Source organism: Gymnoscopelus braueri, assembly GCF_963280865.1.
Source record: "Gymnoscopelus braueri genome assembly, chromosome: 19".
NCBI classification, from domain to species: Eukaryota; Metazoa; Chordata; class Actinopteri; order Myctophiformes; family Myctophidae; genus Gymnoscopelus; species Gymnoscopelus braueri.
In genome coordinates this window covers 42,480,575-42,503,305 of record NC_137621.1, presented here as the reverse complement: position 1 = coordinate 42,503,305, position 22,731 = coordinate 42,480,575, and the positions used below count along the sequence as shown (strand labels likewise).

Sequence of the window (22,731 nt, the reverse complement as noted above, 5' to 3'; positions counted from 1 at the left end):
AAACAAATATAAAATGCACCCAAACTGAACTTTATTTTATTTAACCACTTAATCCCTATTCAAAAACGATATGCCGCAATGTGAAGTGTTGTGAGCTAGATCAACTGTTTGGGGGAAATATGTTGTTTTGCTCCAAAATATTTTGTTGACGAAAGAATTGCACATGTTTTTTATTCTAAATAGTGAAAATAGATCTATAGATTGGCTATTTTCACTATTTTAAAGTATAAAATAAGGATTAAGTAGCTGATCAAACTAATCAATTTGGTCAGATTTGGTCAGATTATTCGGTTAATGGAAAAAGTAACCGATAGAATAATGGTTAAGAAGATAATGGACAGTTGCAGTCCAACCCAAGGACATTGAGCTCATCCAAAAAGTCTGTAAACAGCATTGTGTTTACCGCAGCGTATTCTGAACGCGGCGAAAATAGGAGCATTGATTTGCATGTAGAAGTAGCCATTCAAATAATAAAGCACAAATCACAATGAGGACATAATATATGCATAAGAACATCGGTGGGGGGGAGGGGTATAGAAAAGGTATAAAAATGAGCAACAAATTATGGGAGAAAATGGATTACAGTAATGCTGACAATACAAATAAAAGAAAAACGAGATGCAGAACAAAAGACGATAATGGATAGAATGGGACGACGGGGAGAGGAGGATGGCACAACTTGGCAGAGCGAGGCTGAAAAGCAATTTTCAGTGATTGAGGTGAGGTAGTTTGTTGTACTGAATTACATGATGACAACAAGAACAACAACAGCTTCCAGCTGAGGAAGACAAAGTCAAACTCACATCCGTTATACCGTATAAACTCAATAAAAAGACAAAATCAACAAGAAACATGTGTCGGTCATGCCAACAGATGGTAATGGTTCTCTAAAGCAGTAATGCTCAACCTTTTTAATTTCAAGGCACCTCATTTGATATGATTTGCATGTTTGCTGGGGTCCCAATACCCAAATAGCAGATCCTTAGTGTTAATTTAAATCTGGGTATGGGAGAATACACATAAGGGTCCACTTGTCTCAGAGTTAGAGACACGTTGGGGTTCATTTGGGTCCTAAGAATCCCATCACGGGTAAGTTCCAGGGGGTCCCCAGCTAAATGATTGATAGTTAGGAACCAAATGGACCCTTATGGGTCTGTAACTCTGAGAGTGTACAAATGGAACCAAATGGACCCTAACCCGAAATGCCATTAAATGGGGGTCCATAGCCTAATGCAGGGGTAGGCAACCTGCTGCTCTAGAGCCGCATGTGGCTCTTAGGCCCTCTCCCGTGGCTCCCAGTTGCTTGGGCAAAGAAGTACAGTAAAGGAATAAAATATTTTCTTGTTTGTTTTTTTACATTTTAATAATAATTTATTATTGTAGTAGGCATAAAGTTATTCTAACATTCTCCTTTTGTAAAGAAAAAAGTGGCACCTACACACCAGATAAAAATAAGAAACAAAATAAAGGAAGGAAAATAAAGAATGTATTAATGCTTGGAGGACGTTTGTTTGCTTTCACCACCAACGCTGCTGGCTTACTGGTATAGCAAACAATAAAAAAGTAATATAAAAAAAAAATTTCGGCCAAAAATGGCTCTTTTGATAATAAAAGGTTGCCTACCCCTGGCCTAATGCATGTCAAACTGGAGGTCCTTGAAATGAAAATGGTTGAGAATCACCGCTAAGACCCGTCATTTAGCTGGGGACCCCCTCAAGGACCCAGTGCTCTACAATCATCACTACACTCAAAGGGTCATGAAATTATTTGCGTTGACTCGACTCTCACATATACAGTACAGCTATTCTTTTAGTTACAATGACATCAGATCGTAGTACGTGCAGATAGCGGAAGGGAATCGGTGAGTGTGTTGGAAGAGCAAACAAAAGGAGCTTGAAAAACAAATATTTTAGATTTGAATGTGATTAGATCCCGCCTTCATTCTTCCTAAGATGGTGGTTGTTGCACGTGCCTGTGGTTACTATGGAATGTAACCATAGTTTCGCACCAGGACAGAAAAAGAGACAGTAGTGTGTATATTTGGTTATGCTTTGTTTTTTTACCCCTTTTTCTCCCCAATTTTAGTTGTTGTGCCACACATTTATGTGTGTTGTCACTGCTGTTGTATCCTACTGACTCACCTGCCAGAGAGGAGCCCCCACCGGGAGGACGTAGAGCCTTCGTCCTACTCCTCTCGCCCAGCACTCCCTGCTGACAGGTGCCGCCCCCAGCCCATAGGAGTACATGCATTGACAAATATCACCCTCCCTGCCCGGTAGGGGTGTGCCAATATATCGTCCCGCGTTATATATCGCGATACGTTTTCATGATGATATGTATCGTTTTGAGAAAAAAAATCACTTTTTTTTCAATAATAATAATGCAAAAACAGAAGTATTTGTTTGCATTAGCTTTTTTTCCCCCCATATATTTTCATAATAAAAAAGTGCCATATATCGATATCGTATCGATGTCGTGAGCCCAATATCGTGAAATTAGTGTATCGGCACACCCCTACTGCCCGGCTTCCCTCCCCCGAACACGGGGCCAATAGTGTTTCGAAGCCACCAACGAATTTCACCCGCCGTTTTACACATGTAAACCTCCGATGTGACAATAAAGTTGATTCCGATTCTGTTCGCATAGACACTCGACAAAGCCGGATGCACCGCGTTGGATTCGAGCCCCCAGATTCCACCGTGGTGGGCAGCTACTTTACCCCTGCGCCACCCGAGCGCCCATCTAGAAAATCTTTTGACTCTGATGTGCAGAATGCCATTATTACAGTAACATTTTCTGTGAAAACCAAAATAGCATTTAACCCATTAAGACCTGAAGCCGATTCTACAAATGTCTTCTAAATCCCAACAGTTTTCTGAAAAAACGTATGTTTCTATATCAGTGGTGCTCAAACTTTTTCATCTCAAGGACCCCCAAAATGATATGTATTTGGCCGCCGACCCCCATCTCAAAATATTTTGTTCCAGGGACCCCCAGAAGCAAGGATTTGAGTTCAAAATGTTTGCTTTAAAACAATATATATTCAAAGATTTGCACACATTTTCACAATTTTTCAAAAAATAGCAGATATACAAGCTCATAGCGCGGCACCGAGCTTGTATATCTGATATTTTTGAATAGCCAAAGTGTAAAATAATGATTTTTAGCTCAAATGAAAAAGTGACACAGATGCGTCCCCGGTCTTAATGGGTTAAGGAAAGATAAATGTTCACTCAGCAAGACGTGTCAAAGGAAGATCTACCACATCTGTCGAATCCAACAATAAAAACCCCTAATGACCTCTAATGGGGATTAAACTTGCACATAATTGAGCAGATAAATTGCTCTTGACTCATTAAGATGCCTTTTAACTCTGGGCAATAAATATTGTGCACTGGAAAGAGCTGACTAATTCAAAAAAAAATATTAAAAACGTGAATAAATCTGGGCGATTATGGCTTGCCACTTCAGTTCCCATTTAGAAGACGAGGAAAAACCCATTCCTCAAGCCTAATTTATGCTCCGTTGCACAACGGTGTCGCCGCGTCGAAAACAGCCGACCTACACCGCTCACAACGCGGCGCAGATGTGACACGTTGTGAGCTTGTACGTCGACACCGCCGCGGGATGAAGTGTGCACCAGGCTTCAGACTCAAGAGTTGTGTGTGGATGAAACGGGGGGGGAGTCAGAGGCGCGGTGCTCAAACCCGGCGTACCAAACATGTCTTGCTGCGTGACCTTTAGCTCGCCGGGACCCGCCTGGGGGGGGCTCCACCTTTCCATTCCACACACTGACGCTCACCTGAAGTGACAGGCCCAAGTAAAGACCAAGGCTTTTCGGTGTCACTTTGTGAGCACCGGCTCTGTTTTGTTTTTTTTGCCGCTGTTTGAGGCCTGATCTCTGGGCTGACACGCTCTAATAGGGGGGCCAGCCTGGCGCTGTGCCCTGTCTCTCTTGGTTAAGCAAGAAGAGCCGGTTCGACAACACAACGGCCCCCCCGGGGGCCGATCCGCGTATTCATTTTGGGGTGCGCCATCTGCAGTCTGACGGGGCGCTGTATAAGGTGGCCAGGGAACGGTCGGTTGGGGGGCTGTAAATGCTTGACAAAAGTGCAGAAAAGTGCATGGTCATAAATTTGTTTGCTGCCTAGGTTATATGGCGGTGCTGACACACGCGCCCTCGTGGCCTTGCCGCGCGCACACGCACACACACACACACACACACACACACACACACACACACCCCGTGATGAATGGCTGCCTAGCTGTTCAGCCCGTCTATGCCCTGGTTATTAAACCCCTGCTTAATTGGACTATCAATCACAGAATTCCATAGGCCACTCTGATTTGGGCTATTCCAGTCACGTCCAGATCAATTGGCCTTCAAAAGCACTGAATAATACACCACCACAATAAAGTTATAAGCCCTAGAGGGCGCCCAATACCTACAATACACCTATCAAGATAAGGGGGGCCGGGAAAGTATTGTGCTGAGCGGGGGAACTCTAATGAGGTGACATCAGTCAAGAAGTTGGGGGAAATGAAACATCCAATGAACTGTGAAACCAAGGGCCTTGTCAGCGGTAAACATCATGCATGGTCCTTTGGCACCGCTGCGAGGAAATATTTCACAGAGAAATTATATGAGGTCAAGACGCTATAAATCCTGACACTCTGCTGAAGTCATGCAGTAATGTGCCTCAGACTGGTTATGACATTGTATTTAAAAAGAAAAAAAAGAGAAAAGAAAGCGCCTCTTTCAGGCACAAATGACACCATCAGCTGGAGTCGTGACTCAGTGGAACCCACACTGAGGTTTTTTAAGAGCTGTCAGAATGGGAATCCATTCCGGGTAAATAGAATGACTCTGTCTCCACCACAATAACCATAAAAGCAGCACGACACAAAGCCATAGCAAAATGTTTGGCATTATGCTCTCTCTCCAGGTTTTTACAGCCAACCAAAGGTACTGGATGGTCACAACTGACATGTCAATAGAACACAATAGAACCCGTATATTTGGTCACTTCTAAATCTGCCCGATTTTTCGAGTTTACACATCATTTTATAATTTTGTAACATGGGTGGAAGCTGATATGAAAAAACTATTTGCCACTGTATCAGATCCTATTATGATTACATTACATGTGTTAGTGGACGATAGAGCCACAAACGAGCCACATAACCAAATTTCACGTGATGTTGTGAATGTAGAGGAATAGAGGTACGCCGTAAAATCTGCAATGTTAATTTAACTCGGAGAGATTAGAGGTTTCTGCCCGACATATGCTCCTCAGAATGTTAGGCTATCTATGTCCCACAAACCCGCAATTCTTTTTCACAGACAATGTTAGTTGGTTAGTCAAACACACACAATGGCCAGGAAGCGGCCATTGTTGGCCAGTGAGCTCTCTGAACAAAGTCGCTCAAAGCCCGGCAAGAGTGAGACTTGAATCGTTATGACAGGGCTGGTATTTCTTGGATTATTTTGCATAGATCTAATCATATTTTGGTTTATTTCCATATACACATCTATCCCATAAAACATTTTTGACACATGAATAAGTTCCATCCATTTCAATATTTAGAATCACTGGAAGAGTAACGTCAGACAGGCAGAAGCTGTTTTCATAAACTGCAATTGTTACTGCAACAATGCTGTTTTGTTGGAGCCAATATTCTTTTGTTCCTTACATGCAATAACGACTGGAATAGAAGCTCCTTTTGTCTCTTTTGATTGTATGTCATGTATTGTCATTTAGATTTATGGACTACTTTACTAGGTTGTTACAAGATTTTTCAACCTTTACAACAATAACAGGGAATATGACCACGTGCTTGCTATGCAATATTTAGTTTGAAAAGCCAAAAATGTTATACATTGAAAAATGTACAATCTGTTCCAATAACAGCTACAATAGCAGAATCTGTGTTTCAATGTCTTACTATTAAAATAATAATACAAAACGAGAATAGAATGTATAAGGCTTATGGCTAACAATTTGCAGATTTTATGAAGTACAGTAACTGCACTTCAGAGTAGTCTGTGGAACCTGTGAAAATATAATAAGATCAATGCCAAATAAACGAAGAAATACCAGAACGGTTATAGTGATTCAAATCTTGACCGACTTTGCGGGACTTTGTTTCCGAGAGTTCGCTGGGCAACAACGGACGCTTCCTGGAGGTTAACAACCACTCGGGTGTGTGCTTGATTAACCATCTGACGCCGACTGTGGAAATAGATTGTGGTTTTGTGGGACCTAGATAGCCTAACAGCCGGAGGAGCATATGCTCCCATGCTAAGCTGGTTGGCCTAGGGCAGGGGTTTTCAACTGATTTTGACCCAGGGACCACCATCCTGACTAAGAGCAACCTGGGGACCACCACTATTGTGCGTGGCGGGTCCATCATAGACCCACCCCACACAATAGTGGTGGGGGGTTCATGCACCGCAGGGAGCTGGAGAAAATAGCTATAATATCAATATAATATCTAATAAAATACAGTGATTTTGTTTGAATATGATGGAATATGATTAAGGATTACTGTGATTATGGTAAGCTCACATTGCATATCACACACACACACACACCATACAGTAAGAACTCCTGTAAGTTATTAACTCTTTGACTGCCAGAGTATTTTCATAAAGTACTCCCCCAGTGCCAGCAATTTTCGTGTTTTTTTATTTTTATATTTTGAATTTTTCTCATGAAAATAATTTAAGGGCACATAATATAAAGACCCAGCACAAATCCGCCACTAGAGTGCAGCACATGACTGCTTGATCAGGTCGTTAGGTCTCTCTCACCCTTCTTGATAGATTAGACAGGGAAAAACATGAAAACGGATGTGACGTCCTCCCAGATTGTTTTGATCGCCAAAATTACGATGTGAGACACGACGGCGATGACTGATCGTCACCCAGACCATAGATTATAGAAGAGAAACTGTCCGTTTGTCCGTCATACCGTGTGAAAGACCGTTTATTTACCTATTTTGGACGAAAATGACTGGGGAAAAGAATCAAAAACCGGAAACGGAATCCAGGTCATGAAACCGGATGCAGATGTCCGTGAAGTAAGTGGAACTCGAGAATAACATTGAATATTAAGCAGCATAGCGCAATCAGAGATTAAACAATGAACGCGCGTCCAGCGCGTCGAGCGCGTCGACGGCCAACTGGACAAAGTAGCACTTGACGCGTTATCGCGTCGTCCGCAGTCAAAGAGTTAAAAGTAAAATAAATACGTTTTTTTTTTTTGTGCCAGGGACCACCTGCAATACCTCCGCGGACCGGACCACCGGTTGAAAACCCCTGGCCTAGGGGAAGCTACTACATAACAGGAATCTTTTACACAACAGAAATAATAGGAAATAAACAGGAAAATAGGGCTAAATGTTGTTGTTGCCCGGAATTGTCCTTTCACACCAAGGATTTTACTGTGTAGAGATTTCTCATTATTGTTAGCATTGGCACCTCACGTCTGAAAGCCCCTGAAGTTAAGTCAATGTCAACAGTTATTTGTCTTGCCATTGGGACATATTGGGAGGAGTCTGGCCATATCGTCAGTCTAATGCTGTTACCGTCTGAAGGTGTTGTTGGATTACAGGTTCTTTTTGGCACTTCCAGTGATATGTGGTCTGCAATAACACATTAATGTGCAGTGGTCCCCGGAAGCTGGTCCTGGAGGAGATCGTGTAATGGGATAAACTGTGACACGAGGAAAATGGCTTCCACCTGGTGACACGTTTTCACCGACCACACTCACTTTGTTGGCCCCCTGGACTGACGGGCAGTCCGCTCTGTCTGTGTTTAACCCAATAAGACCTGAGGCCGATTCTAAAAATGTTTCTGCAAAATGTATGTTTCTATATCAGTGGTGCTCAAACTTTTTTCATGACAAGGACCCCCAAAATTATATGTATTTGGCCGCTGAGCCCCATCTCAAAATATTTTGTTCGAGGGGCAGAAGCAAAGATTTGAGTTAAAAATGTTGCTTTAAATATAATATATATTCAAAGATTTGCTAATAATTTCGCGCTACGAGCTTGTATATCTGCTATTTTTGAATAGCCAGCCAATGTGCTATATAGCTAAAATATAAAATGACATGCTTTCTCTGCTTTAATGGGTTAAAGGCTTCTATTGTTGGTGGGTTTAAAAGAAAGGCAACACTTTTGATCTATCTTTTGCTCATTCAAGTACACCCCATTCTCCCAAAAACCTGCAGACCCAACCTCGAGTCCTGTGCTATTCCCAAAGGATCCTTAAGGCTGAAAAAGGTTTTTTTTCCCTTTCTCTACTGGACCCGGCAGGAACGTTTTGATCACAAAGCTAAAACTGGACAAGAGCTGATTAGAATCATCTCACAGGAACGCCCTCGGGCTTTCGGTAACCTATCGGTGCCTGTCGCGAGTTACCTGTGTTAATCTTGGAAGTGACGCGGGACAGGTCGATGCGACGAGGGGGCCGTGCGGGCCGCGCGGGCGCCTTCGTTTTGCGTCGTTCCAATGGTTTGCTGATCTTCGAGAGGGGAGCAAAGATTCCTGTAGGGGAGACGCAGCCCATGAGAAAAAAATCCATTTCAAGACAGAGAAAACCAGGGAAGATTCAAATCACATGAACCCCATATGACCACACATTGACTGCCATTTGTCAAATTGTCTAAAGAGAAACCAAGAATGCATACGGCGTGTTCCTCTCCGAATGAACGATTTTTATGCAACATGAAAATACTGACTTCCACTGAAGCATGTTGAAGTTTTACAGTTGTTTGTTGTATAAAGTGTCGTTGTCTCAGTCATTGTCCTGGACGCTGAAGCTGGACACTATCATGGGCAACCACTGAAAAACCCTTCACTTGGGAGATTGTGGGAAGGTTTCTCAGCAGGGGTAATGATGGATTCATCTTCCCCAAGGGGACAATCAAAAGACTTAAGACAGTCATTTGTGCCGGTAGCTATGAAGATGTATGAGGCACACGCTCGGCTCCTTCAATAGACTTATTGCTTGGAAATAACCACTGTTCAGTACAGTATATGGACACTATCCGATATGCTTACTGTGCCTTCTCTTGTATTTCCTTTGTCCTGCACTATGCAAGCACTGTATAGTGTTGTATATTGTATATTTTGTCCATTACTGATGGCGTTTCTTTTGAGTGTTATGTCTTTTAACCTGCTGTATCTGTACTACTTTTTCTTGCCCTGTAACTGTATCTTAACTGCTGTGCTGCCTTTGGTGACTGCATTTCCCCCGCGGGATCAATGTCTATGTCCCACATACTGGCGTTTCTGGGATTCTGAGTTCTAATTGGTCCATTAATCAGTGGTAAGGGTGGAACTAACAGACTGTGTGTGTAGGTGTGTGGGTGTTAATTTTGACCACACATTTTGATGTAGTTTTAGTCATAGTCTTTTGAATAAAATTCCATTTAGTTTTAGTTACATTTTAGTCATCTGATTTTTTTTAGTTTTAGTTTAGTTTTAGTTGACTAAATATCATAAGATTTTAAGATCTACAATTGATTTAGTCTGCTTAAGTTTATTTTGGCAGGCCGTGATGGCATCGTAATGCCTGATTTGTAGACCGGCTACTGAAAATAGCTGATCTACAAGCTCACAACGCGTCTGCGACGCGTTGTGAGCTTGTAGATCTGCCATTTTCAAAAGATTTTTATAAATTGTTTCAAAACTTGTGAAACACCCAAATGACACCAGCGCACTTGTCTTAGTTCTACTGGATCCTTTCTCCACTAGTCCTAACGTTTGTCTAGTTTTTATTTGTCGACGAAATTGTCAATACTTTTAGTCACAGGTTTTAGTCATCAATCATAGCTTAGATTTAGTTTTCATTTAGTTTCCGTCAACGAAATCAACACGAAATCAACCCTGGTGGGTGGTTCAACGTTTCTTCCTGAGCAGCTAAGTGTTTCTGGGTGGTGCTGTGGTGGGACCCACCATGTTTGATCCGACAGGTGAAATACTGCACCCCCGCCACCGACCCGTCGTTCTTCCCCTCCGGATGGTCCAGCTCCACTCCCGCCCAGAGGCCGCCGGAGAACTCTGTGCTGCCGCAGAACCGCAGGGTGCCCACCTGTGTGGCAGGGCACAGAGCCAAAACCTTCACTCCTTTTGTTTCAAGGTTAACCACTCAAGCCCTGTATAATATATGCTTTGCTGTAAAAACGAATAGAGGGAATGGGCCGATCTGAGCTCGTAGATCCGCTTTTTTCTCCCCCGCTATATCTTTTTTATTTATTTGTTATTGTTTTATTATCGTCTCTGTCGGGTGGAAACCTCATTATGTCCAAAACTGTTACTTTTCAGGATTCAAATAAAACATTTGCAAAAGTAGTAGATCTACAATCTCAAAAAGCGCCGCTTCGTGGCGCGTTTTGAGCTTGTAGATCTACTACTTTTGATGCTTTTGTGCGACACTGTAGTGATCAAGTATGGCATTAATTTAAGACACAAAAAGTTAAAATATGGAGATTTCTGCCCGACAGTGACGATAATATATTTGAACCAAAATAAAAAAAAAATTTCATTAGCCTCAAACAGGGACACCAGGGTTAATGTGGATAAACACAAAATAGCACTTTCAAACCCTAGTGGAGAGCACATTGTCACCTATCACACACGACATTGTGAATGACTCTGAAGACACATTTGGCATTGGCTATACTCACCCTTTCAGTACAGTATGCACGTTTGATCATCCCGCTGTGCCCGTGGCCTCAGTAGTGAGATAAAAGTCGATACGTTTTCATTTAGCGTGCCGCTGATTCGTGGCAGGGGCAGGCAACCCCTCTATCAGAATCTCAACTATGTTTTGATGCGTCTCTCAGTACAGTTATAAAAAGCAGCCAAAAGAGAGAAATAATTAAAAGGAAAATAGAGATGAAAGCGCGAGAGCGCAGGGGAGATAATAGGGTTTTGATTAGCCAATCTGTAGAATTCGACGCTCTGCGATTTTGCTCCCAGTGTGGCGCGAAAATTCATTAATGGCTTATTTTTTATTTTTTTCAGTGACAATGTCCAACTGGGTGACATGAATGAGTATTTCTGGTCTTTCGGTGTCTATTTACTGCATCCAAGAGCGTGTGCATACGTGCGTGTGTGCTTGTGTGCTTGTGTGCTTGTGTGTGTGTGTGTGTGTGTGTGTGTCTAAATGCATACAAAATCTGCCAAAAAAGGTCAGTGAGCATTTCACTACACTTCACTTTTTCCAAAATGGGTTCCTCATTTAACTCTCTCAGTGCCAATGAAATAAAAAAATATGTTTTTCAGTTATAAGTTAAACAAGGAGTGGATGGAGCTGCAAATCTTCAGATAATGATATCTTGGGCTCTGAAAAAAAAATTCCCCCAAAAAACTTTTTTTTTTAAACTCGGGATTTCTCATTCTTGGCACTGAGGGCATTCAGAAAAAACTCTGAATATCTCGTTGTGTGGCACTGAGAGAGTTAAAATGAAATACACACGTGCACCTGTAAAGAGCATCTCAAAGTACATTACATTTACAAGGGAAAATATTTTCATTTCCAAATGAAAATGGTAGAAAGCTTAGAGTTCATAGTGATATTTCAACAAAGCAGAACTTTGTACGTCGTATGAAATCTGTGGCGTTGACAAAGCCAGGAAATGTCATTAAAGGCACCTTTCACAGTAGTGGCAAAGTGTCCCCTGAGTTTTTGCCCACGCACCTTCTGACCAGCGATGACCACGCGGTCGCCTAGTCGGATTCCCATGGCGGTCAGCTGTGCCCGGGCCTTATCCGAGAGAGCAGAGGGCGAGGGGTGAGGTGATACGGTGAGAGGCAGCAGAGGAGAGCAAGGTCTGGGCAGGGCTTCTCTCAGGAGAGTCCGCAGCTCCTTGGCCACGGCGGCCGCGTCCGCCATCTCCATGGGCATGTCCAGAGGGTCGGGCACCATGTCTGCTGGACACTGCCCTTTCTCGTTCTGTAAGGCGACACGGGGAAACGGATTTAGGTGTGAAATTGTGAAAAGGGGGGGGGGGGGGTGGGAAATGGATGTGGGGATATTTGTCTAGATTAGCCCATTCAGACCTGTCTGACACCTGTGTGTCATTTTTAGATTCCTTTGGCAATTAAAAAATAGCAGATCTACAAGCTCATAGCGCAGCACCGAGTGCCGCGCTATGTATGAGCTAGTAGATCTGCAATTTTTTTGAAAAATCGTGAAGGTTTGTGCAAATCTTTGAATCTATATTTTTTAAAGCCAACATTTTTTTTTTGTGCTATATTATCAGTGGTTCTCAAACATTTTTCATGTCAAGGACCCCCGAAATTAGCCGCGGACCCCCATCTCAAAATATGTTGTTCCAGGGACCCCTCCAGAAGCAAATATTTGAGTTAAAAATGTATATGTATTCAAAGACTTGCACACATTTTCACGATTCTTTTCTAAAAATAGCAGATCTACAAGCTCGTAGCGCGGCACCGAGTGCCGCGCTACGAGCTTGTAGATCTGCTATTTTTGAATAGCCCAAAGAAATCTAAAAATGAAACAATGTGTTCCCGGTCTTAATGGGTTAGAAAGAAAACAGGAGCTTGCCAATACTAATATCACATGAAGCAGAATAAGGAAAAAACATCAAAAGAATAACGCAAGAATGTGAACGCTGGTGAACTTTTATTTCCATGAATCAAAAAAAAAAAACACTTGAGAAACGCAGTTGAGACGAGTGCCGCCGCCGCCGCCAGTCTCAAACTGTTACTTTAATCTTTCTTCTGGCCCGAGTGCAAAATTGCCCATCAGTGCGTTTCAGAGGCAACTAATCAGCGGGGACATGCCACATGGAGTGGCTCCGAGAAACTGTTGTCAGCGAGAGCAAGAGACAGAGTCGGCAGTGTTGTGGGTGGGTGGGTGGGTGGTTGGCGGGGAGGAAGGGGGGGGGGGGGGGGGGGCTGCGGAGGTGTGACAGACGAATGGAGCTCATTCGGGAACTAGCGCCGGAGTAATTGGGGCGCGCTCGCACTCACACCATGCCTGCTGGCAACACGAGTGCTTCTTCTTTATGAATCATCAAAAGGGGGCCCGCCGTCTGAGCCAGCCAAGGCCCATCTTTCATATGCTAACGCAGCGCTAATGGACACCTTACTTAGTGGTCTGCTGATGGAGTTCCAACATCTGTGCGTGTGGCGGATAAAGGTTAAGGGGTTACGGTGATATATATTGGAGAGATTGGAGGGGAAAAAAACTGATTTCATGTTAATTTCATGCATGTTGAGAGAGTCCCCAGCAATCCCTTGATGGCTAGCTTTTGCATGCATATACCCTACAGCCGGTGCACACCACAGCCGGTTCATTAACATGATCATAATTTGTGTGCCATTGCGAGAGCCTTCTTAAGTGACCAAAGAGACATCTAATGGCAGTGGCAGGGATGCAGCTACTGTAGGAGGCTGTGTGACTCATTTTCCTTTCCCCCCATCTCGCCCTTCATCGTGACACCGCTCTGTCATGTACTGTATGGAAATTGTCAACCCACACAAAGTGACGCTTCTGTGCCTTTTCCTCCTCTTCGCGGGTATTCAGTGGGACACCTTGTCACCTTGCCACTTTCCCCCCCCTCCCCTATGCTGCGTTGATGGGAAGTTAAGGAGATTCCGTTCCAATAGCTGCATTTAGACACTTCCAACGCGCTTCCTTTTCAAAGTGTCGTCTGGAGACGTCACAACACCGCGGCTCTCACACACACACACACACACACACACACACACTGCGGCAGCCAGTAAACACCGTCAGACACAGAGCCCAAAAGAAAATAAGCTCTCATTAAAGAGAGTTTTGTGCCACCCGTGGTGCAGAGGCTAGCCACCTTTTGTCTACAAAACTAAGGAGGAAGCCGAAACAAATGGCTGAGTGGCTGCAAGAAAATGAGTGAAATCCCTCAAGTTCCCTGGAGCCATTTTCTGAAAAGGACAGATGGCAAGGCACGTGTCAGGAGGCGAAACCTTATTATCTGGATAGCCCATCATTGTCATCACATGGGCAGTGTGCATTTTGCAGCGACGGAGGATTCTGCGAATTGCAGGTAATGGCGGGCGGGAGAACTTGACATTCGGGACCAAGTAAGTGACAATCACTCTCCTAGAACAACAGCTCCTCTGCTAATGGCGTGTGTGAAGAGTGGCCACAGTTAACCACTTAAGCCCTACATGTATATCCTACAAATAGCTTCTTTTTTTTAAAGCCAATATGCGACGCGTTGTGAGCTTGGACTATTTGTACTATTACTGAAAAGTTTGAATATTCTTTTACCTATGCTGACAATATGACATGCCTAAATTTGAGGTGCCGGGTTGAAAGAGATCAATGTCAGCAACAGCTCTCCAACTGTGGGCACCACTTCAAAGTAAAACGTGGTAATCAAGGCATTTTCCTGTCTATTACAGTATTTACTGTTAATGGTCAACTTGAGCGCAATGGAACGACAGAGATTGCCACTTTACAACACAGGACATCCTTTTTTTTTTTTTTCAAGGGCTCGGATCTAGGCCTCACTGCATAGCTACTCGGCGAAAGGTTATTAGTTCTTATCTGCAGTAGCACGCCATATATAGAGAGACGTTCCAATCCCTTGTGACACAGGTGGACAAGCAGCGACTGAGGGAAAGCGTCCAGATGATGGATTGCCGAGGCCCCAACACGCTCACAGGATGTGCTGACCCAAGGTGCTGATGCCGAGGCTCTCGGTGACCTCTGACCTCATGGTCCTCGCGCGGCGCCCAGCGCTGCACGTTTCACAACCACATGACTGTCAACAGAGCCGTGTGGAGAAGATTGTACTTCTCACAGACAGTGGTGGTAGTACTCAAATGTTTTACTTAAAGAGCACGTAATGCTCTTTAAGTAAATGTTTCAATACTGCAGTGTAGAAATACTCTGTTACAAGTAAAAGTCCAGAATTCAATATTTACTTGAGTAAAAATACAAAAGTATTGGTATCAAAATGTTTGTACTTAAAGTACCAAAAGTAAAAGTACTAAAATGTTTGAAAATAGCAGATCTACAAGCTCACAACGCGTCGCGACGCGTTGTGAGCTTGTAGATCAGCTATTTTCAAAAAGCCTATGTATAAAATAGGGCTAAAGTGGTTAAGGTATGTTTTATAATATAATCATTTATATCTGCAAAGTAACTAGTAACTAAAGTTTTCAAATAATTGTAGGGGAGTAAAAGTACAATATTTGCCTCTGAGATGTAGTGGAGTTGAAGTAAAAGTATAGACAATGGGATATACTCCAGTAAAGTAAAGATTCCTGAAAAGTGTACTTAAGTACAGTACTTGAGTAAATGTACTTTTCACCACTGCTCATAGACCAGCGATACCCAACATATGGCCCGGGGGCCAACGGGTAGGCCATGAGGATATTGCAAGTGGGTCTCCAAATAATTGGCAAAACACTACGATTTCAATGATAATATAACATTATATTTAAAAAGGAAATGTAGAAAAAAAAGGCATACTTTTTTCTTTAAAGGTAGGGTAAGTGATATTTTTTGGTTAAACAAAAAGTATTTTGTTAAAAGGTACTATATTCTGATAGTAATCATTGCTATAGAGTGTTTGTTCAGTAACAGGAGTCTCCCTGTCTCTCCAGCTCTTTAATAAACAGAAAATACATTTTCCGGTAGGTGTCAAAATCTCAGCCAATCAGGAGAAAGTACCCATTTTTAAGCTTCATTTTTATAGTGTTCCAGTTCCAATTTTGCCTGCTCATTTCTTAGTGTCATCACTTCCAATTTCACTTGTTTAATCTATATCCTGATTGAGTTCTCTATCCTGATTGGATAAAATTGGAAATGAAACTGAAACGAAAATGCATTTTCAGTTTTATAAAGAGCTGGAGAGACAAGGAGACTCCTTTTACTGAACAAACACTCTATAGCAATGATTACTATCAGAATATAGAGCTATTTAACACTTATTTTAACCAAAGAAAATCACTTACCCTACCTTTAAAACCTTGAAAAACAAGTTTTCATTGTGATACAGATTAAAAAGGAACTTAAAAGTATACCCACCCGTCTGGCCAGTGGTCGGACGGGTGGGCCACCAACGCTTCGAGATTTTCAAGTGGGCCCGGATGCAGAATAGGTTGGGAACCGCCGTTCTAGACTTTAAACAAACAAATGCTGTTTTGGTGTTGTGTGCAGCATCAAATCACTGGCGTGATATTTGCATTCACGCAATCAAGGTCAACGGTCCAGACTGTATATAAAAGCACATTATGGAGAAATAATGTACTCGCTCACTGATAAACAAAATACAAGGCTGTCGATTCGACTGAAACAGTCATCTTTTTGTGAACCAGCAACGGCCCCGCCCCCCACCTTTTTTTTTGTTGTTGCTTATTTCTGACTGGCTGACTCACAGTTGGTGCCGATAGAGGTCTGACGACGAGGGAGGAATACAAATTCCGTTGAGTGATCGCTGACGGAGCGATAATAGAACCCGCTAGTAGAAACCCGCAAATCTCTCCAGAGGGGTCTCGGACCGGGCGTAGCGGCCCTAGAGTCAATAAAACCTCAAAAAAAGATAAAGCCCAAATCTAAATAATTCCTGCTCAACGGTGATTTAGTTTCCTTGTTTGGGAGAAGATGAGTAACAGAATAGACATTTTCCCCGGACCACTGGGTCTCTAAATAAAGGGTTAAAGCGGATAATGATTCATGTTCATCCACCGACGCAGATATGTTCTTCTTGGGAGCTTGGCGCTCATGCACTGCACACATGCCAGTGCTTTGAGATAGGGTCCAATGCAAGGCAACGCTCTCCCTCGCCATTCATCTCCCGAGGACGGTGAGACGTGTGCTGTTGTGGCGTGGAGCTTTGCTGACCTCCAGTGGGGAAAACGAGGACATGCCACAGATGACGGCACACAACCCTGTGAGAGCCGAAATTAATTCATTGCAAAATAAATAAAAAAAAATGCCATGTCACATGTCGCATTATCACACACGGTACCGTGCACTTTGTTCTATCAGAAGTTGATAAATGGAATCCTGGGCGACAAAGGGCTTAGAGCTTATCAGCTGAAATGCACAGCATCCCCAATGCCTGCAGGTCTTGACAGCATTTCTAAATCACCTACAGAGAACCTGGTCTATATCCCTCCTATTCAAGGTAAATGTCACCCTGGAATCGGGGATCTTTTCTGAGAACCTCGAAAAGCGCGTGGGACGTAAAGGCGACCGCTACCGAGACACACAAAGGCAACCTTTGCGCGAAGTTCATGAATGTAGGGGGCTCTTCAAAGCATGTCCCAATCTGTATTCCAAACAAATACCTGTTTTTATGGCCCAGGCAGGATGCGAACCCCCCCCCCCCTCCCTCACAGAATAACAGAAATGGCATTAAAGTCGGGCCTGCGCGTGCAGAGAGAAGATTGCAATTCATTAACTCGAGCGCGTGTTGCTGCTTTCCGCAAAAAGGTCTCTGCCGAAATCAATGTAATTTCACCTCACGGCCATTTTATTTTTACTGCAGTAAATAAAAAAGGTCCCGAAACGCCGCTACAGAGAAAAGGGTTTGGTCAGTCGGATAGCGGTAACAGCGGTGACTATCTAAATGGAACCAAAGCACTGGGAGTGAAATTACGGCCCTATTCCATTAAGGTACAGAATATAAAAACGATTTTTATTGGCTGACAATAACGACTTAACATTTGCTTGGCAGGGAGCTTATTAAGGCACTTTTTGGGGGGGGCGGAGTGGGATAGGCGCATCGGGTGAGGGCATACAGTTTAAAAAGTACTGCCCCCCCCCCCCCCAGATAAACACATGGGGGACAGATGAGCAGCCGGGGACCAATAACTCCTCCTGCCCCCCCAGACAACAAGTCTAATCTGCTGCAATGAAAACAAATGCCACCGGGGTTGTCATACAAGTGGCTCCGGCGCCACTGCCAATATGAGGCACTTAGTAATTGCATCCATACATCACAGATCTGAGCATTCATCTACTTTTACGACGCTTTACACAATGGGCCCGGTGAATGATGATGCCGAGAGAAACAAACAGCTGCTGAATTATTGACTGTAATGACGGAGCACATTTCACTAGGCACCGCTGAACAATTTAAGACTTTTAAGAGCCCTGAAACCCTTTTGCTCTGGGGGAAGGTGATCAGTCCATGAAGTCACGGAGACACAAACTCCCGTTGCGGTGAATTCCATGCTAACGTGGCCGCTGATTGGTTATAAATAATCGAAATCTGTGAAGTAACTAAAGCTGTCAAACAAATAAACAGTGGAGTAAAACTAATGAAATGTAGAGGAGTAGAGGTATAAAAACCTAAACATTTTACTCGAGTGTGGTACTTGAGTAAATATACTTAAGTTACTTTACGCCACTGGTAAATAATATCAATTATTAAAACTCATGGCTGGTGACATGTGACAGATCGCTGTGCATGACCTCTCTGGGCGTTTCATTCTGTTCTCCACCAGTCTTGCGTTTTTTGAGTTTTGTGAGTTCTAAACGCAACCGCTGGAGTCGCTTGGCGTGACAGAGTGACTGACTTGACATAAACAAATTAAAACGCGGGAACACAAAGAGTAAGTGAGAGGCACACGGAGGTTGACAACTGATGCTGACGGAACGCTTTCAAGTCTAGACTTGACTGGCTGTCCCAGCTAAAACAGCCCTGGCGTTGTCTTTGCTTCCTTCCTTCGCATTCCTGTGTGTGTGCACCTGGAGGAAAGGGAACTCACTCTGAAAGCGGGGTTGGCTCCCAGCTCCAGGAGGCATTTGACAGCCGAGGTGCACAGGTTGGACGCGGCGATGTGCAGGGCCGTGCCAAAGTCAAAGTCACTGCAGGTGGCATCCACCTCTGAGAAGGGCAAGAGAGAGAGAGAGATGGGTTTCCAAAATGCTGCTCATCACGTATTCACGCATAATGACTTGCATGGCCTTGACCACTTAACCACTTGAACCCCAGCGTCTATATTCTGGGGGGGGGGACGTTAGCCAAAAATAGCCGATCTACAAGCTCACAATGCGTCGCAAAGCGACGCATTGTGAGCTTGTAGATCGGCTATTTTTGGCGAAGACGAAGAGATTTAGCGTAGACGGAGATTGTGGTCAGAGTACTGTGAACTCAAGTCCAATTCTCTAAGACCATAGGGTTTTAAGTGATAAAACCCTACAGCAGTGGTTATGAGCCTGTGGGCAGTGAGGATATTTCAAGTGGGCCCCCGAATAATTGCCAAAACGCTAAGATTTTAATGATTTTATGACATTAAAATAAAATAAAAATCATGTAGAAACAATGTCATGGTAAACAATTTGTTTTCACTGAAAAACCGTGCTCTGAAAATACACGTGGCCCACCAATCTGAGCACTTAACACAGGGTTAAGTGGTCAGTTGGGTCCAGAAAAGGTTGAGTTCAGTATATACAGTTACTTGGAATGATGAGACCAGGCGACCAAGAGGACCAGGAGGAGAGGATGAAGCACACAATGCCTCACATGGCGGCGTGTTGTGAGCTTGTAGCTCTGCTTTTTTGACTGTATTAAACATTTTAAAAACTTTTTTTTAAATTATTATTATATATAATTTCTTTATTTTCTATCAAATGTCAAAACATAGGAACTGTATGCCGGTTAATGTGGCTACGGTCATCTGCTTTTTTTCTTTCTTTCACCAATTTCGGACGATTTTCGCCTCCGACATTCCCAAATTAGGAACGCCAGGTTGAAAGTGCTTCAAAAACCAATCATTGGGAAAGAGTCTCTCCATCTAATTTACAATCTTCCAATCTGCTCATTTCCAAGCTCAGAAGCTTAAAGTCTGCACCCCACACACACACAGCAAAAATCTACAATTCTAATGTGTGGTGGTGCTGTGGTAACAGTACCTGACTTGGGTCTTGAAAAGAAAACACACAATTACCAGCAAAAACAATCCCTCAAACATCACTCTGAAAGTGCAAAGATGGTGACGGATGAAGAGAATTTCTCCAATCGCCCGATATCCACAAAGCCAACCACATTTCACCTGAGCGCTGGTCTTCTGTACGCCCTCGAGGATCGCCCCCACGGATTAAAGCAAAAACAAAGCTCACGAAATGTTTGTTAGGCCAAGTCGGTGTTCATTTCGTTGACTAAAACTGTGAGGGAAAATGTTTGTCGACTAAATTTTTTTCACTGACGAAAACTAAATAATTAAATAAAAGCTAAGCTATGATGACTAAAGGCGGTTACACACCGGCGAATATGCGAATATACGCAAAATTCGGACTTGTTCCGAATAATTAAAAGACGCTTTTTTCGCTCCGCGAAACTGGTGTGGAAGCTTGCATTGACTTTATAAGGTTTAAAAAAAAAACCTAATATTCGCATGAAAAAAATCGCCCCGGTGTGTAAGGACCTTTAGACTATGATTAAATCTGACACGGAGATTGACTATTTTCGGTAGCCACTAGCCAGTCTGCAAATCAGTCATAACAACGGCATCAAGGCCTGCCAAAATACATTCTTAGGATATTTTGTCAACTAAAACTAGATTAAAACATTTCAAATGACTAGAATATGACTAAAACTGAAAAGACATAAAATGTGAATGTAAAATAAAAATGTGCTGTCAAAATTAAAACTGGGCGATTTTTGAAAGAAGCCTCACAAGCACTTTGTTTCCTAAGCAACTAATGTAGAATTAAAATCTATGCTCCTGCGATGTATTCTATCGCTAGCTGGACCAGCTAAAACACTTTGACTACTTTCAATACTCTCATCTTAAAACTACTAATATCCGAAAATGACTGATCTAAAGCTCACAACGCGCACCCCACACACAGCAAAAATCACGGTGCATCGTGAGCTTGTAATTGACAAATTTTTAATAGCAACATGCTTCTATAGATGACATGTTGGACTCTATGGAATCCAAATGACATGGTGACTAAGAACTTCCATGCTCGCCACTTAAGTCTTCTCTCTCTCTCTCTCTCCACTGACTTGAAATATCTGCCTTTGACTTGTGAAAATGTCGCACGTGCACGCACGCACAAGGGATTTACTCTGTCTAATGATTCATTTACCGCGGTGATATAGCTTGGTCCCTTCACAGTACTGTATGTCCTCTCTGGCTTTATCTACAATCGCACAACGCATTGCAGCTTGTAGAGCTGCAATTTATTTTTATGGTTTGACAATGTTGAAACATTTGAGCACTTTTACTTTTGTACTGCAAGATTATGTTGATGCCAATACTTTTGTTCTTTTACTCAAGTAAAATTTTGAATACGGGCATTTCACTGGTACTGCCAATTCCACTTAAGTAATGCCTGATCCCACCCTAGAGCTTGGGCCTGATTTGTCTTCCATTTAAGGGGGAGTTTTTCGTTGCCACCGTCGTAAAGTGCTTACTCAGGTCGAGTCTCTGCTCTATAATGTAGTGTCTTGAGCAGTGGTGTAAAGTAACTAAGTACATTTACTCAAGTACTGTACTTAAGTACAATTTTGAGGTATTTTTACTTTACGAGTCTTTCCAATTTTCAGTACTTTTACTTCTACTTCACTACATCTCATCTCAGAGGCAAATATTGTACTTTTGCCACTACAATTATTTGAAAACGAACTAACTAGTTACTAGTTACTAGATTTTTATTATTACAAAACATACATTAACCACTTCTGCCCTATATACATTTCGGCCATTTGAAAATGGCAGATCTACGAGCTCACAATGCGTCACATTGAAATATGTATAGACATTTACATATTAAAACTGAAATGGGACATTCTGCATAAGGAGTACTTTCTACTTTGGGTACTTTAAGTACATTTTGATACCAATACTTTTGTACTTTTACTCAAGTAAACTTCTAATTCCGGACTTTTACTTGTAGTAAGAGTACTTCTGCATTGCAGTATTGATACTTTTACTTAAGTAAAGAAATGTAGTACTTTTCCCACCACTGGTGGCTACAATTGGGACGGCCGGCCTTTCTAAAAATCCACCATCTTTGAGCCTATCCGCTCTCACCTCCGGGGTGGGAGGCCTGCAGCACCACCCTGACGAGCTGGGGCACGTCGAAGTAGGCGGCGTAGTGTAGCGCCCTCATGTTGGTCCAGCGGGAACGCAGGCTGGGCTCCGCCCCCATCGCCAGCAGCTGACGGGCGAAGGCCGCCGCCGTCTCCGCATCGCCTGCAGGGGGGGACCAGGAGGAGAGGCAAAGACACACAGGGTTTGGGTTTTTTGGGCCTATTCAGATTGGAATCACATTGTTTTTCATCAAGTCTGAACTGCAAACAAACATGTGGAAACTGTTTCCCCTATTTTATAATTAGTTGTGCAGCGAGGTCACGTACCAAGACATTGCCGATCTACAAGCTCAAAGCTTCGTAGAGCAAAACTTTGTGAGCTTGTAGATCTGCAATTTTTTCCCCTATTTCAATTGTTCCTAAAATGTTGAGGTCATCACAAGCATAGTAATACTATACTGTGTGTGTGTGTGTGTGTGTGTGTGTGTGTGTGTGTGTGTGTGTGTGTGTGTGTGTGTGTGTGTGTGTGTGTGTGTGTGTGTGTGTGTGTGTGTGTGTGTGTGTGTGGTTGGAAATGCAATTCCTATCGCTTTTTTTTTTTTACAGTCAATAATTCAGCAGCTGTTTGTTTCTCTTTCTAAAGAAGTGTCTCAGTCTGAACACTTAAGACACTTTTGTGTTTTATTTACTTTTAACCCGATTGATT

At 43.0% G+C, this 22,731-nt stretch overlaps 2 protein-coding genes across 6 annotated transcripts in view; both read right to left on the bottom strand.

The window, feature by feature from the left end:
* Positions 1-22,731, bottom strand: part of ttc7b (tetratricopeptide repeat domain 7B) — a 600,383-nt gene that overhangs the window by 443,967 nt on the left and 133,685 nt on the right. The gene's annotated exons all lie outside the window — the stretch shown is intronic.
* Positions 1-22,731, bottom strand: part of LOC308075219 (CAP-Gly domain-containing linker protein 4) — a 60,840-nt gene that overhangs the window by 24,940 nt on the left and 13,169 nt on the right. For all 5 annotated transcript variants that reach the window (XM_080414926.1, XM_080414927.1, XM_080414925.1 and 2 more), the window contains exons 5-9: positions 22,027-22,188; positions 18,751-18,869; positions 11,714-11,968; positions 9,967-10,102; positions 8,428-8,553 (exon numbers count right to left, since the gene is read on the bottom strand). In XM_080414926.1, the coding sequence (XP_080271052.1) occupies positions 8,428-8,553; positions 9,967-10,102; positions 11,714-11,968; positions 18,751-18,869; positions 22,027-22,188 (798 nt within the window). The remainder of the gene's footprint in view (positions 1-8,427; positions 8,554-9,966; positions 10,103-11,713; positions 11,969-18,750; positions 18,870-22,026; positions 22,189-22,731) is intronic.